Source organism: Phoxinus phoxinus (assembly GCF_949152265.1).
Source record: "Phoxinus phoxinus genome assembly, chromosome: 16".
Taxonomy (NCBI): Eukaryota; Metazoa; Chordata; class Actinopteri; order Cypriniformes; family Leuciscidae; genus Phoxinus; species Phoxinus phoxinus.
The window spans coordinates 455,494-470,981 of NC_136891.1; the positions used below are offsets into that span (position 1 = coordinate 455,494).

The window sequence follows — 15,488 nt, forward strand, 5'->3', positions numbered from 1 at the left end:
ATTTACAACAGTAAATAGTACAACAGGGGAAAACCTCTGTTCCACAAGATATTGAAGCCAAAAATTATCCTTAATTTTGAATTAATGTAAAACGTGTTGCGGCAGCATGCAGACATAGGCAAGACGGCTCGCGTGCCTATTGGCTGTCCTGCGGCAACTGCAGCAGCCTATCGAGAGAGGCCCATCGTGACGTCAGATCCAAAGGGGGGGCTTCGAGCCCACTACGTCACGTCCCGCCGAAACGGGCGTGGCCTGGGCCTATAAATACAGCTCGATGGGCTGATATAATCTGGTTTTTCGTCGCCGAAGTGAACCAGAGCGTGTTGCAGGCACGGCAAAGATATGCAGTACTCGTTCCCTCTTCTAGTAACCGAGTACGTTCTCCTACGAGAGGTTCTCTCATACTGCGTAATATTTTATGCTACGGGGAACACAGTGTAAAACGGAGAGTCTGAGAAGAGAGGCTGGAAGCATCATTCCCCAATAAGTAGCATCCTAAGGGAGCTAATCACATCAACAGTGTTCCACACAGTCAGGGTGAAAATGTTCGGTCTTAACTGGGTAACAGTATGGGTCTTACTCAATGCCCATGGAGTTATTTTATCGATCAGCGAGCGGTGCTCAAGCAGTTTCAGTATTCTGAGCCGAAGCAACAGGGCAGACAGTACTGATTTTTAGACCGAAAGTAGTTTAGCCTGCAAGGCGGGAACCTCTAGGTTAAAAAACCTTATAAATGTATACGGGGAGGCCCAGCCTGCCGCCATACAGATATCCTGCAAGGTAATCCCGCTAGACCACGCCCACGACGAGGCCATGCCTCTAGTGGAGTGCGCTCTGACACCCAAAGGACACTGCAAGCCTTTAGAAGTGTAGGCCAGTGCTATGTCATCAACTATCCACCTGGATAGGCTCTGTTTCGATGCAGCTAGTCCCTTAGAACGTCCGCTGAACGAAACGAAGAGCTGCTCAGTCTGTCTGAAAACAGACGAGCGAGACACATAAGCTCTTAATGCCCTGACTGGGCAAAGGAAGCTCGCGTCCTTTTCCTCGTTGTAAACCGGCAGGGCAGACAGGGAAATATCCTGAGCCCTGAACGGTATGTTGAGGGATTTAGGCACGTAACCGTGTCTTGGTTTGAGTGTTTCAAATGTTTCATGTCCGATAAATGGATTGGCTCGAACGGGGCACCTTTCATGGCTTCCAAAACCGTAGAAAGGTCCCACATGGGGACTGAAGGGGGTCTGGGAGGGTGCAGCCTCTTGGCTCCCTTAAGGAAGCGGATGACCAGATCGTTCCTCCCTAGTGACTGGCCAGTCGCTGGTTTAGTAAACGCTGCTATGGCCGCCACATAAACCTTGAGTGTGGATGGAGTTCTGCCCTTATCCAGTAGCTCTTGAAGGAAGAAGAGAACTTCCGTAACCCCACAGTCTGGGGGTGAAAAGCCTCGAGCTCTGCACCAGCCAGAAAACACAGACCATTTTTGAGGAATAGAGTCGTCTAGTAGATGGGGCTCTAGCCTGCGTGATCGTGTTTAACACTCCCTCCGGGAGGTTAGCGGGTACCCGTTGATGGCCCACACATGTAGGGACCAAAGATTGTGCTGAGCCCAGACCAGGAGGCGTTCCGTCAGCCTGTAAAGGTTTCGGGACCTGACGCCACCCTGGCGATTTATATAGGCCACCACTGACATGTTGTCCGAGCGGACCAAGACGTGGTAGTCCTTTATCTGGGGACAAAAGCACCTCAGCGCGTTGTCGACTGCCATCATTTCCTAGACAGTTAATGTGTAGAAGCTTCTCCCGTTCTGACCACTGGCCAAAGAACGGTCTGCCCTCGAGCACCACTCCCCATCCCGAGGTGGAGGCGTCCGTGGACACCACCTTCACACTCAAGGAAGTCCCCAGGTTTACACCTGACTGATACCAGTCGATTGCTCTCCAAGGTTTCAGAGCTGAGACGCATTTCTTATTGACCGTGAGGCGAAACAGACCAGAGGCCCATGCCCGAGGTGGTACTCGCGCTTTTAGCCATAACTGCAGCAGGCGCATGCGAAGCAGACCCAACTGGAGTACTGATGATGCTGACGTGACGCTATTTGTATTTGGAAATACACGTCCTTCAGATCTATTCACATAAACCAGTCCTCTTGGCAAATCTGCGCGAGGATTTTCCTGGTTATGAGCATTCTGAACTGGCGTTTCACAAGCACTTTGTTCAGCTGTCTTAGATCTAGAATGAGTCTGAGAACCCTCGGGAAGCTTTTCCCACGCATTTGCGTGAATAGCTTGGGGTAGACACTGTTGAGTGTCTACATACACTGTTGAGTACAAATACACCAAAAGTACATCGTGGAAAGTCTGGAAAATGCACCATCAATTGCTCAGCAACCTCGGAATTGGTGATCTCACGGAGGAGACTCAAAGATCTTCAGAGGCTTTTGTCTGCAGAATATATGATGTGCATAAAACAGACTCTGATGATGCAGCAAGGCATATACTTTTCTCCAGGACAGGTAAACCTGAAGCAATGCCGGCAACAAGCGATGCGATCTCTGTGATTTGGCGGGATTGTATATAATTTTTTCAATGTTTTTGTTTCATGCGCGCCTTTTTTTCCATCTTTCGCGAAGAATGGAGGCTGCGTTGAAGTGATTTGATAGTGTTTTGGGTGCCGGGTCATATCGCTATACAACTACTATTCAATTTGCAGAAAGAGAAAGCTGAAAATTATCAGAAGAGCAAAAACAAAAAGAATGATTAGATGGAGATGAATGACATGTATACCAGCATGCGGTAAGGAACATTCTTCTGTTTATAATATATCATACAGCTAGACCTATAATAACGGCAAGACATTTCCTAGTAAAGCCTATTGACGTCATATCAGGGAGATAAGTCAGTAAATTTGAGTAAAATCACAGGCTTTGGTTATCCCGTGTGAATGCGCCACACGAAATTCAGATGTGTGGGGGTCATTTCTGGTCACACGTGGTCCTCAGATAGTACTAATCCCGTGCGAATAGGGCTTAAGAGTGATATTGATTGAATATTTATGTCGGCCTTAAAAAATGACACAAATAATGCTTAATTTCAACTTAAAAGTTGGTATTTTGCATATATATATACATAAAAAATGTATTATATACATTATATCTTTGCTCTGACCCTTGACTATCGATCTAGAAACTTAATTTCCTCATCTTGATTGCCTACTTACAAAAAAACTAGGGGAAAATGGTCCAACGACTGAGCAAGATAGGCAATTTGGCGGCCATTTTGATATGCAAATTAGAAGGTCAAAAACTCAAAATTTCACTTGGGTACCAGTTTTTTTGGATTCAGCACCCTTGAAATATGTAAAGTAGGCCGGTTCCCGACTTGTACCCATAAATGCTCCTCACTTTCACTTTTTGGGTACTTCCCATCTAGACTACTGTGGTTTTCCCTGTCTCATCCGACGCCACTGGGGATAGATGCCCTCACTCATCCGTGGCTGGAGTTGAGACTGTATGCATTCCCTCCTGTCAAGTTAATCCCTGCAGTTCTGTGCAGAGTGAGGGAGTGTGGAGTCCGCCTCCTTCTGGTAGCACCACTCCGGCCATCCCAGACGTGGTTCTCGGAACTGAGCTCCCTGGTGGACGGGTCCCCTTGGCAGATTCCTATCAGGAGAGATCTGCTGTCTCAGCTCCAGGGCAGGATTTGGCATCCTCGTCCCGAGATATGGAGGCTGTGGGTGTGGCCGATAAGAGGCAATCACTAGCGACAATGGCGTCTGGTCTTCCCGCTGATGTTTGGGAGACCATTGATTACGCTTGTGCGCCTTCTACTAGACGGTGTATTTCTCTAAGCGGAAGGTTTTTGAGTCATAGGGCCCTATCTTGCACCCAGCGCAATTGACTTTGTACACCGACGCATGTATCATTCCTATTTTGCACCCGCACACAGCAGACTTTTCCCTCCACAGACGCACGTCGGTAAATTAGGGAATGAACTTGCGCTCGCGGGGGCGGTTCAGCGCAAAGAGGAGGCGTGTTCCGGCGCAAAACTTCCCTGGTGCTATTTTCCAGTTTTAGAAAGCAATTGCGCCATTGACTAGGAAAAAACAGTCTAAAGACAGTGGCGCGTTGCGCGTTAGTGATATGGTATTTTAAGGGCGCATCCACTTTGATTCTCTAATATAAACAGACACAGCAGTTTTCATTTTTGCAAATCATACATTATTACAAAGAAAATATTAACACACGAGGGAAATCATTGTTGTGTCCGTGAAGATGTGGAAAAGATCTATCTAGATAAAAAAAAAAAAAAATCTAGATTAGGCTACACATTTACCCAAATTATACGCCTGTTTAACCGAAGCTAATTTGGGCCAGTAAATTAATTAAGCCCAATGTCACTTCTCTGTGTTTTACGGCCCTGACGAGAACGTCGGCCTCCTCGGCTGTGAACCGCTCCTGGCGTGCGCTGGCAAACCCGCCGTTAAAATAGCAATCCGCCGTGGAACAAGCGCGTCTGCTCTTAAAGGGAATGTGAGAGGACGCTCTGATTGGTTTATTTCACGTTACGCCCAAACCACACCTATGAATAATGAAGCTACTTCAGACCAACACATTTTAGATTTGCGCCAGGCGCAAGAGTCGTTCATGCCGCCGGGAAAATAGCAACAGCGCCGGGATCCGCCCACAAAGTTACTTGCGCTTTGCGCTTTGACACTTGCGTTTCAGAGCGTTAAAATAGGGCCCTTGGTGTTCGACTCATGCAGTGGACCCAGTCAGCTGCCCGCTCGGTTCAGTGCTAGAATTCCTGCAGGATACGTTTGTGGCTGGAGTGGCTGCTACCGCCTTGAGAGTTTATGTAGCGCTATCGCAGTCTAGCAGGAGTCAGACGAGGTCCCCTTAGGTAGACACCGCCTGGTCTCCTCGTTTATGCGTGGAGTTAAATGTTTGAGGCCTGCACGTCCTATTGTTGTCCCCACCTGGGATTTATCAGTTGTTTTGGAGGGGCTTTAGAGCCTCCCTTTGAACCCTTGGAGTTAGCTCCGGACCGGATGCTGACTCTCAAGCTGGCACTTTTGTTAGCATTGGCCTCTCTCAAGCACGTGGGGCATCTGCAGGCTCTTTCTGTGAGTTTGCCCCAGGTCTTGTGAAGGTTTTTCTACGGCCTAGACCATCCACGTCATTCGGCTCTCAAGTGGTTGTACTTCACTCTTTCTGTCCCCCTCCTTTTTCCTCTGCTGAGGAGAAGCATAATTTGCTTTGTCCTGTTCGGGCTTTAAAGGCATATGTGGACCGCAAGTCGTCTCAATTGTTTGTATGCTTTGGGGCTGGCCGCCTACATACAGGAGATCTGTACAGGAAGTACAGGATCTGTCACTGGGTGCAATTTATTTGGCTTATGAGGTGCGGAGGCTTCCTTCACCTCTGGGCGTTAAAGCTCACTCTACTAGGAGTATCGCTTCCTCTCAGGCTCTTTTCAAGGGAGTTCCTTTAGAGGATATTTGTGTGGCGGCAGGTTGGTCCTCTCCACACACTTTTATCAGGTTTTATAACTTGGATTTAGATGCGGCCCCTGGTTCCCCGGTTCTTTCTGTATGAACTAGTCGCCTAGGTCCTAGTTGAGTTTAAAATATATATATATATATATATATATTATAGAAAAGTTCCTTGTTGAGCCAGATCCGGCAGTGCTTAGCTTGGCGTGTGTAGTATATCGTTCCCATTGCGTCATCGCTACGCAGCGTCGAGTGAACCTATGAAAGAGAACGTCTCGGGTAACTCGCATAACCCTTGTTCTCTGAATAGGGAACGAGACGCTGCGTTCGCTGCCAAGCTCCTCTTGCTGCCGAAGGATCTTCTTCGTCATCTTTGGAAGATCTGAGGACCAGATGCCGTGTTCACTGTATAAAGGGTGAGTGACGTAGCGCCGCTGAGGTGCCCGCGCCATCAGGCCAATTAATTGGCGTGATTCTATACGGATTCAGACAATCGGCACCGCCATGAGGGCGTTCCCATTGTGTCATCGCTATGCAGCGTCTCATTCCCTGATCAGAGAACAAGGGTTACGCGAGTAACCCAAGACGTTTTATGTGTTTGATTCCGTGGCAGAAACAAGCTTTCTTCATTTTCTCCACTTTTAACAAAGCTTTATTAAGGGCAAAACTGTGGGATATGATGCAAATGATGCCTCAGCAATTTCTGAATTATTGTGCCAGTACATGTTAAAATAATTTAATGTGTTTTTAATAGTGTAATAGCGTAATTCATCATTTCTGCCAGATTTACATACCGGTAGTTTAAAATCGAATGTCTGGTTTTAAATTAAAAGACGTATAAATCCCATATAAAGCATGAAGAGTTTTAATGCGACTTCTGTGAGTTAATATTCATCAGGATGAGACTGAATCTCTGTTAGCTTCAGTCATCAGTTCTCAGAAGAACATGTGGAGAACGTTTAAATAACCCACAGACCCGTCAGTCGTTCATCGGCGCCTATGAAGAAGCTTTATTTGTGAGAGTTTTACAGTCACAATATGTGGTTTCTCACGTCCTATAAAAGCACAATATGAGATGATCTTCATATCATTAAAATCAGGAGATCAGCTCTACAGAAGACAATAGCGTCAGTATTCAGTCCAGCGATCCCAGCGTGTGTTAGTGACTCACGGGAGACTCATGACTGAGACTCAGGCCTGCACACTTCAGCGATTGTAAAACTGGACAGTCGGAGTCTGTGTTCAGTCATGAGTCTTCAGTCACTGTGGAGACTCTGGAATATTGACTGCGTGTGTAAATCTAATAATCCACTCTGTATTGAGACGCAGCCGATGTTCAAATCACGTTCTTATAATGTAGAACCAAAGCAGAAGCTATTCCTGCAGATTTATCATTTTCTTTAAACAGAAAGTGTTAGTTTGAGAAATACAGCCACAATCAAGAGTTATTGATGCACGTATAACATAGCTAAGTGCATATGGTGTGTGTGTGTGTGTGTGTGTGTGTGTGTGTGTGTGTGTGTGTGTGTGTGTGTGTGTGTGTGTGTGTGTGTGTGTGTGTGTGTGTGTCATGAACAGACGGGCTGTTTCTTCATAATGCGCAGGAATGAGGAGCGTCTGCATATAAACCTCAGATTCACAGTCTTCTGTTCCTGTGTCGATCTTCTGCTTCTTCAACTGGTACTGTAGATCTTCTGCTTCTTCAACTGGTACTGTAGATCTTCTGCTTCTTCAACTGGTACTGTAGATCTTCTGCTTCTTCAACTGGTACTGTAGATCTTCTGCTTCTTCAACTGGTACTGTAGATCTTCTGCTTCTTCAACTGGTACTGTAGATCTTCTGCTTCTTCAACTGGTACTGTAGATCTTCTGCTTCACTAACAGTGATCGAGAGTTTTGAAGCTTTAGATTTGATCTTGTTTTTGTGATTTACAGTAGTTATAAAGATCTGATCAGCTCAGGTTCTGCTGTTAAATATCAATGTTTCACCTTCAGTTCTTAAAGATTGATTTATGATTCACTAACAGGTACAGTAAAGAATGATGATCTGCTGTGTAAATGCAAATGAAGCGGAAGAATAAATACACTGGTGGACAAAAGTTTGGAATAATTGTGTTTTTGAAAGAGTCTCTTCTGCTCACCAAAGCTGCATTTGTTTGATAAAAAATACAGTAAAACAGTGAAATATTATTATAATGTAAATCATCTGTTCTCTATGTGAATATACAGTAAAGTGTAATTTATTCCTGTGATCAAAGCTGAATTTATCATCATTACTCCAGTCTTCAGTGTCACATGATCCTCCAGAAATCAGTGTAATATGATGATCTGATGCTCAAGACACATTTATGATTATTATCAGTTGAAAACAGTTGAATATTTCTGTGGAAACGGATTAATTTTATTTTTCAGGATTATTTGATGAATAGAAAGTTTATTTGAACAGCATTTATTTGAAATATAATCTTTTGAAACATTATAAATATCTTTACTGTCGCTTTTGATTAATTTAATGCATCCTTGATGAATAAAAGTATTAATTTCTTTATTTTTTAAATCTTACTCACACCAAACTTGTAGTTTATGATGGTTTCCACAACAATCTGAAGCAGAAAAACTGTTTTCAACTGATAATAATCATAAATGTTTCTTGAGCAGCAAATCATCATATTAGAATGATTTCTGAAGGATCATGTGAGTCGAGTAGCACGTGTTTGACGTTTGTGCTTGTTTGATTCTCAGACATCATGAGTTGCCCGTCCTCTGGTCAGCAGGGCCTTTACCCTCAGATCCCTCAGCAGTCGGCTGGTACCGTATGGCCCGGTCAGCCCGGTCAACCCTGCCAACCCTGCTGGTCCTGCCAACCCGGTCAGGCGAGTTGGCCTGTTACCCAGCCCAGCGCATCGACCCCTACGACCTGGCCGGTCCAACCCACCCAACCAGGCTGGCCAAACCCAGCAACCATCCAACCCAACCCACCAATCCAACCAGGCTGGCCAAACCCAGCAACCATCCAACCTAACCCACCAATCCAACCAGGCTGGCCAAACCCACCAACAGTACAGCCAGCTCAACCCAACCCACCCATCCAACCAGCGCAGCCAAACCCAACCATCCAACCCAGCCCCCCAGTTCAGCCGAACCCACCTGTGCAACCAACCTGGCCAGCTCAGGTACCCACCCCGACGGGTTACCTCCCGTCTCCAGTCCCCCCAGCGTGGCACGGTAACCCTGGTCAACCCGGTTGGCCCGGTCAGACCCCCACAGGAGGAGCCCCACAGCCGTGGCCCCCGGCACCAGCGACCGCTCCTGTAGTAAGACACTAAACCAGCTCATGATGGGTCATGGACCGAGAGAACAAAACCAAAATAGGAAAAATAAATAGGGCAAAATAAATAGCTTATCTGTAGGCCAAAGGTCATGTGTCCAGTCGATTCATGTGTTCAATTAACCTGAGGAAGGTTAATTGAACAAAACCTTGCGAATAAAATCCTGAAAAAGGTCGATTGAACAAACCAATGCAAATAAAAACCTGAAGGTCGATTGACAGAAATATTGCTATTAAAACCTGAGTAAAGTTGATTGAACAAAACATTGCAACTAAAAACCTGAGTAAGGTTGATAAAAAACGGACAGAGAGAACAAGATCATGATCAATGCTAATAATCACAGCCAACTTTCTAAATAAATAGGCTTATCTGTAAGTCAAAGGTCATGCGTCCAGTCAAACTAGGCGGTTGATGGTTGACACAACATGTCCATGTTTCATCTATCTAACTAATGCGACTGTACTATAAAGTGTCACCAAACACGAGTCTCACTGAAACTCTGCTTTGTCTCGAGTCGTCGCTTGATTCCTGAATGAGAAGTTGAGAAGCGCAGCTCAGTTTGTTCCGCTTTATATCTGCAGGATTGTGCAGATCATGTATAAATATCATTCTTTGATGTTCCTGAGCAGACGATGAGCCTATCAATGTTTTCGTGCTTGAAGAAAATCTTTAAGGTTGATTGAACAAAACGTACTCAGGGATTTATTTGCAATGTTTTGTTCAATCATCCTTTGCAAATAAAAACCTGAAAGTCAATTTACCGAAACATTGTGGAAGAAACGTAAACGTTGTTTGACCGAAAAGTTAGGGAACATCAATGTCTAATAAAAATCAATGTTTTCTCTCCTTTCAGGTGGTTCCTTTCAACATGAATTTTCCCCGTGGCATCTATGACAAGCTAATGCTAACTATCAGAGGACAGATCAAACCAGATGCTAAAATGTAAGTGCGCACTAAAGAGTTCATTATGTAACCAATGTTACCATGTTTAACGTATGGTGGAGTTTCAGAACTTAAAATATAGCGCCTTGCACATCAGAATCATTTGTAGGGGCATCCTTAAGCCTGACCGAAACACTGCAAATAAAAAGCTGAGGAAGGTTGATTGAAAAAAACATTGTGAATAAAATACTGAGGATAATCAACCTTTGCAAACAAAAAACCTGAGAGGAAGGTCGATAGACTGAAACTTTGACAAATGAGTTAAGAAATTGTAGTTTTTTGTCGATACAAAAGGTGCTACTAACGTTTCTTCTGTCGCAAGGTTCACGATCAACTTCCTGCGCGGTAACGATATCGCCCTTCACATCAACCCGCGATTCAACGAAGGAGGAAAAGCGATTCTGGTCCGCAATCATAAACTGGGGGAACGCTGGGGGAAAGAGGAGCGGGAGCTTCTGGGGCCGTTCCCCTTCATGCCGGGACATCACTTTGAGGTAAACGATACGCTGGGGTTCGAACTCCACGACCATCTGCCTAAAAACAAAGTGTTGAAACGACTCCCGTTTATTGGTGGGATTAAAGCACCAGGAGTGTCCAGAAAGTGATGGCGCCAGTCTAGTGTGGTTCTGTAGGAGTGTGTGCGATTGACATGAAGACACGAGTGTCACTGCAGTAACCTTCACGTCTCTCTGTAGATGAAGATCCTCTGCACCTTCACCGAGTTCAAGGTGGTCGTCAACAACACACCCACCTTTGAGTTTAAGCACCGTATCAGAGAGGTCAACCAGATCGACCGCATCAACATCCTGCATGACGTCACGCTCACGTCCGTCAACGTGGACACGCTCCCGTGAGACGGTCACCTGGACTGACCATGGCAGAGAACCAGACCTACAGCTTACAGACTCAGACGAACACAAAACCTCACGCAAACCTCACGACTGGACTCCAAACGCCCTTTCCTTTAACTGAGAGTTACAGAACACTTGTGTACAATAAGGTTTCATTTGTTAACATGAACAATACTTCTAAAGCATTCGTTAATCATAGTTAATGATCATTTCAACAATTACTACTACATTAAAATCAAATGTATCGCTTAATATTTAATGGAGCTCAGCTACTATAACTACTAACTTCTGTAACTAATGTGTTGCTCATTGTTAGATAATGCTAATTATTGCATTGCCAATAGGACCTTATTGTAAATTGTTAGAGTTTTCTTTACCAAAACAATGGAGTATTAAACTAAGAAAAACTACCACTGGTAACACTTTCCAATATGGTCACTTACGGTGATTGGATGTAAAACTTCCTGCTTCAAATGCAATAAATAACTTGTTATTAATATGTTTTTTGTTGTTGTGCAGGGTCAGAAATGTGGCCGAAGTAAATACAAATGCCCACAGAATTCAAGATATGACTGCTAAATTAGCACGTGTATAAGATCTTGATTTTTATCTTATAACTTATGATATAATTAAGCAATATCACAACAGAGCTGTGTTCACCAACATGAGCACGATTGCAACGGTTGATTTTATACAATAAAAATGTTGTTTGCAGAACATGAATCTGGACATTATTGCTGCAGGCATGATTGAGCTTCTGCACAGATTAATCTGGTTAGTGATATCATTGAATTGAGTGTCATCAGCAACTATCGACCAATAAACATTCTTCCAGCAGTTGCAAAAATTTGGTTAATCATGAGGTTCTAATTAATAAGTTATCAAAGTTTTTCATCAGATGTCATTAAATGGATAAAATCATATGTTACAGACAGAAAACAATGTGTTCTTGTGGATTACAACATCTCCCAAATTAGGAGTACCCCAAGGTTCCACTTTGGGTCCCCTGTTATTCAGTTTCTATATCAGCGATCTACCTGCGGTCTGTGCACAGCTGTCAGTGCCAGATGTATGCGGATGACACGGTCATATATCTACAAGAGACTGCAGAACAGCTATCAGCTACAATGATCAATATCTCCAATTGGCTAGCAAACTCGTGTCTGCTCCTTGATACTGATAAAACAGTATGTATGTTTTTTTTTTGAAATCCTCAAATAGAGATCTAGACCCAGATGTTATAGTAGCAGGGAAAAGACTTCCAGTGGCCCAAGAGCTCAAATATCTAGAAATAATAATATATTCACGTCTTTCATTTAAAACACAGGTGAAAAGGGTCATAAATAGAATCAAATTTAATTTGGCAAAATTCAGACACATTAGGAATAATTTAACTACAGAGGCCTCAAAGTTATTCATTAATGCTATGATTTTATCACATATGAATACTGTCTTACCAGTCGGACCACATTACGAACAGTTGAAACACTTTATAAACGGGCCTTGAAAACGTTGGATAAAAAGTTAAATTCATATCACCATTGTAAAATCTTAATTAAATATGATCTGTTAAATTGGGAAAACATGATTAAGTTTGCAGATATCTTGTATATAAAATGTTTCATGGTAAAAATCTAAAATCTAAACTCATCCACCAGAGCATCTACAGGAGGGGACTGTAAAATACCATGTAGAGAGAGTAGTTTTGGACAGTCAGCTTTCTCTTTTCGAGCAGCTCACACATGGAATACCATACCCACAGAACTAGAACATCACATCTATCAAATCATTTTCCAAATCCATAAAACATTGGTTATTGACAAATCTAATATGCTGCCATAATACAGAATAATGTGTTTGTATCTATAGTGTTGATGATGCATTCTAATGTGTGTCTATACACTTTTACCTGTGTCTACTGTGTGTGATATTTGTGTTATGTTTTTTTATTGATATGCATTTATTGTAGTGTATTTATTGTTTTAACCATCGACCTGCTAGACTGCAGATGAAAATGAGCCGTTATGGCTAAATCTGGCACATTTACATGTTGGACTTTGTGTTCATGTTGATTAATGTGCGTTGTCCCTTTTAAATAAATGTTCATTGTTAGTTCAAGTTAACAAAACCTTCATATCACCTCTGAATGTTACCTTGCCATCTTTACTTTTATACTGTCATTCTGTGTCTTATAAAGTACGAGATCCTGAAAATCTGTTGTGGTGAAATAGTCAAATGTGTTGATTTGTCAATAATGATAACTTCACTAGTGATCTCAAGACTGATTAAATTAAACAGAGAATAACATGTCATGACTAACATATGCAGAGCTTACTAAGAAATACTAATGTTGAGTGTGAATTAAAGTCAATGTAAATAAATAAATAAATAAAATGTATCTACTTTAAATACATACATTTCAATTTATTGTGTGAGAAATCAGGTCAAACAAAATCACTGATCACAAATAAATAAAAACAAATAAAATGATTGTTTAACATGTCATTAAATTATCACTAACATCACACACATTATACATTACAACCTGTTTGGCAATAAAACATTAATAAAATGGATATCCAAAAAATTAAAACAAACAATCATGAATCACAACTGGTGACTTACAATAAAAAATATTAATATCCACAAGACTTAAATTACATAAGCGGGTGAACTAGAACCAATTAAAAATGCAGATCTGGAGAGTATGGTGACTATGGGGAGTATCGGGATTCTGGAGAGTATGGGAAGTATGGAGAGTATGGGGAGTATGGAGTATAGGGAGTATGGGGAGTATGGAGTATGGAGAGTATGGGGAGTATGGAGAGTATGGGGAGTATAGGGAGTATGGGGAGTATGGGGAGTATGGAGAGTATGGGGAGTATGGGGAGTATGGGGAGTATGGGAGTATGGAGAGTATAGGGAGTATGGGAGTATGGAGAGTATGGGGAGTATGGGGAGTATAGGGAGTGTGGGGAGTATGGGAGTATGGAGAGTATGGGAAGTATGGGGAGTATGGGGAGTATGGGGAGTATGGAGAGTATGGGGAGTATGGAGAGTGTGGGGAGTATGGGGAGTATGGAGAGTATGGGGAGTATGGGAAGTATGGGGAGTATAGGGAGTATGGGGAGTATGGAGAGTATGGAGAGTATGGGAAGTATGGGGAGTATGGGGAGTATAGGGAGTATAGGGAGTATGGAGAGTGTGGGGAGTATGGGGAGTATGGAGAGTATGGGGAGTATGGGGAGTATGGGAAGTATGGGGAGTATAGGGAGTATGGAGAGTATGGAGAGTATGGGAAGTATGGGGAGTATGGGGAGTATAGGGAGTATGGAGAGTATGGGGAGTATGGGAAGTATGGGGAGTATAGGGAGTATGGAGAGTATGGAGAGTATGGAGAGTATGGGGAGTATGGAGTATAGGGAGTGTGGGGACTATGGGGAGTATGGAGTATGGGGAGTATGGAGTATAGGGAGTATGGAGAGTATGGAGTATGGGGAGTATGGGGAGTATGGAGTATGGGGAGTATGGGAGTATAGGGAGTGTGGGGAGTATGGGGAGTATGGAGAGTATGGAGAGTATGGGGAGTATGGAGAGTATGGAGTATGGGGAGTATGGAGTATAGGGAGTATGGGGAGTATGGAGTATGGGGTATAGGGAGTATGGAGTATAGGGAGTATGGGGAGTATGGAATATGGGGAGTATGGAGTATGGGGAGTATGGGAGTATGGAGAGTATGGGGAGTATGGAGAGTATGGGAGTATGGGGAGTATGGGGAGTATGGAGAGTATGGGAGTATGGGGAGTATGGGAGTATGGAGAGTATGGGGAGTATGGAGAGTATGGGAGTATGGGGAGTATGGGAGTATGGGGAGTATGGGAGTATGGAGAGTATGGGGAGTATGGGGAGTATGGGGAGTATAGGGAGTATGGGAGTATGGAGAGTATGGGGAGTGTGGGGAGTATGGGGAGTATAGGGAGTATAGGGAGTGTGGGGAGTATGGGAGTATGGGAGTATGGGGAGTATGGGGAGTATAGGGAGTGTGGGGAGTATGGAGTATGGGGAGTATGGAGTATGGGAGTATAGGGAGTGTGGGGAGTATGGGGAGTATGGGGAGAATGGGAGTATGGAGAGTGTGGGGAGTATGGGGAGTATGGAGAGTATGGGGAGTATGGGGAGTATGGGGAGTATGGAGAGTATGGAGAGTATGGGGAGTATGGGGAGTGTGGGGAGTATGGGGAGTGTGGAGAGTATGGGGAGTATGGGAGTATGGAGAGTATGGGGAGTATGGGGAGTATAGGGAGTATGGGAGTATGGAGAGTATGGGGAGTATGGGGAGTATAGGGAGTGTGGGGAGTATGGGAGTATGGAGAGTATGGGGAGTGTGGGGAGTATGGGAGTATGGAGAGTATAGGGAGTGTGGGGAGTATGGGAGTATGGAGAGTATGGGGAGTATGGGGAGTATGGGGAGTGTGGGGAGTGTGGGGAGTATGGAGTATAGGGAGTATGGGGAGTATGGGGAGTATGGGGAGTGTGGGGAGTATGGGAGTATGGAGAGTATGGGGAGTATAGGGAGTATAGGGAGTGTGGGGAGTATGGAGTATAGGGAGTATGGGGAGTATGGGGAGTGTGGGGAGTATGGGGAGTGTGGGGAGTATAGGGAGTATGGGGAGTATAGGGAGTATGGGGAGTATGGGGAGTATGGGGAGTGTGGGGAGTATGGGAGTATGGAGAGTATGGGGAGTATGGGGAGTATGGGGAGTATAGGGAGTATAGGGAGTGTGGGGAGTATGGAGTATGGGGAGTATGGGGAGTATAGGGAGTATAGGGAGTGTGGGGAGTATAGGGAGTGTGGGGAGTATGGAGTATGGGGAGTA

The 15,488-nt window shown here is 44.1% G+C and overlaps 1 protein-coding gene across 12 annotated transcripts; it reads left to right on the plus strand.

The window, feature by feature from the left end:
- Positions 1 to 6,999: 6,999 nt before the first annotated feature.
- LOC306983315 (uncharacterized protein) lies at positions 7,000 to 13,017 on the plus strand. 12 transcript variants are annotated; one of them, XM_079583614.1, is made up of 5 exons: positions 7,000 to 7,286; positions 8,232 to 8,803; positions 9,672 to 9,760; positions 10,083 to 10,254; positions 10,456 to 11,452. In XM_079583614.1, the coding sequence occupies exons 2-5, from the start codon at positions 8,237 to 8,239 to the stop codon at positions 10,612 to 10,614; spliced, it is 987 nt and encodes a 328-aa protein (XP_079439740.1). In that variant the 5' UTR covers positions 7,000 to 7,286; positions 8,232 to 8,236; the 3' UTR covers positions 10,615 to 11,452. The 12 variants fall into 12 exon arrangements, with proteins under 12 accessions (XP_079439740.1, XP_079439742.1, XP_079439736.1 ...); XM_079583616.1 differs by having other exon boundaries at positions 7,091 to 7,199; XM_079583610.1 differs by having other exon boundaries at positions 7,091 to 7,199; positions 8,232 to 8,662; positions 10,456 to 11,331.
- The last annotated feature ends 2,471 nt before the right edge of the window (positions 13,018 to 15,488 follow it).

What these genes read in the sequence shown, in the direction of transcription:
- LOC306983315 (XM_079583614.1), top strand. Translation starts at nt 8,237, where the DNA reads ATGAGTTGCCCGTCCTCTGGTCAGCAGGGCCTTTACCCTCAGATCCCT. An exon ending in CACCAGCGACCGCTCCTGTA is followed by an intron (nt 8,804 to 9,671) that starts GTAAGACACTAA and finishes CTCTCCTTTCAG; the next exon opens with GTGGTTCCTTTCAACATGAA. An exon ending in TGCCGGGACATCACTTTGAG is followed by an intron (nt 10,255 to 10,455) that starts GTAAACGATACG and finishes GTCTCTCTGTAG; the next exon opens with ATGAAGATCCTCTGCACCTT.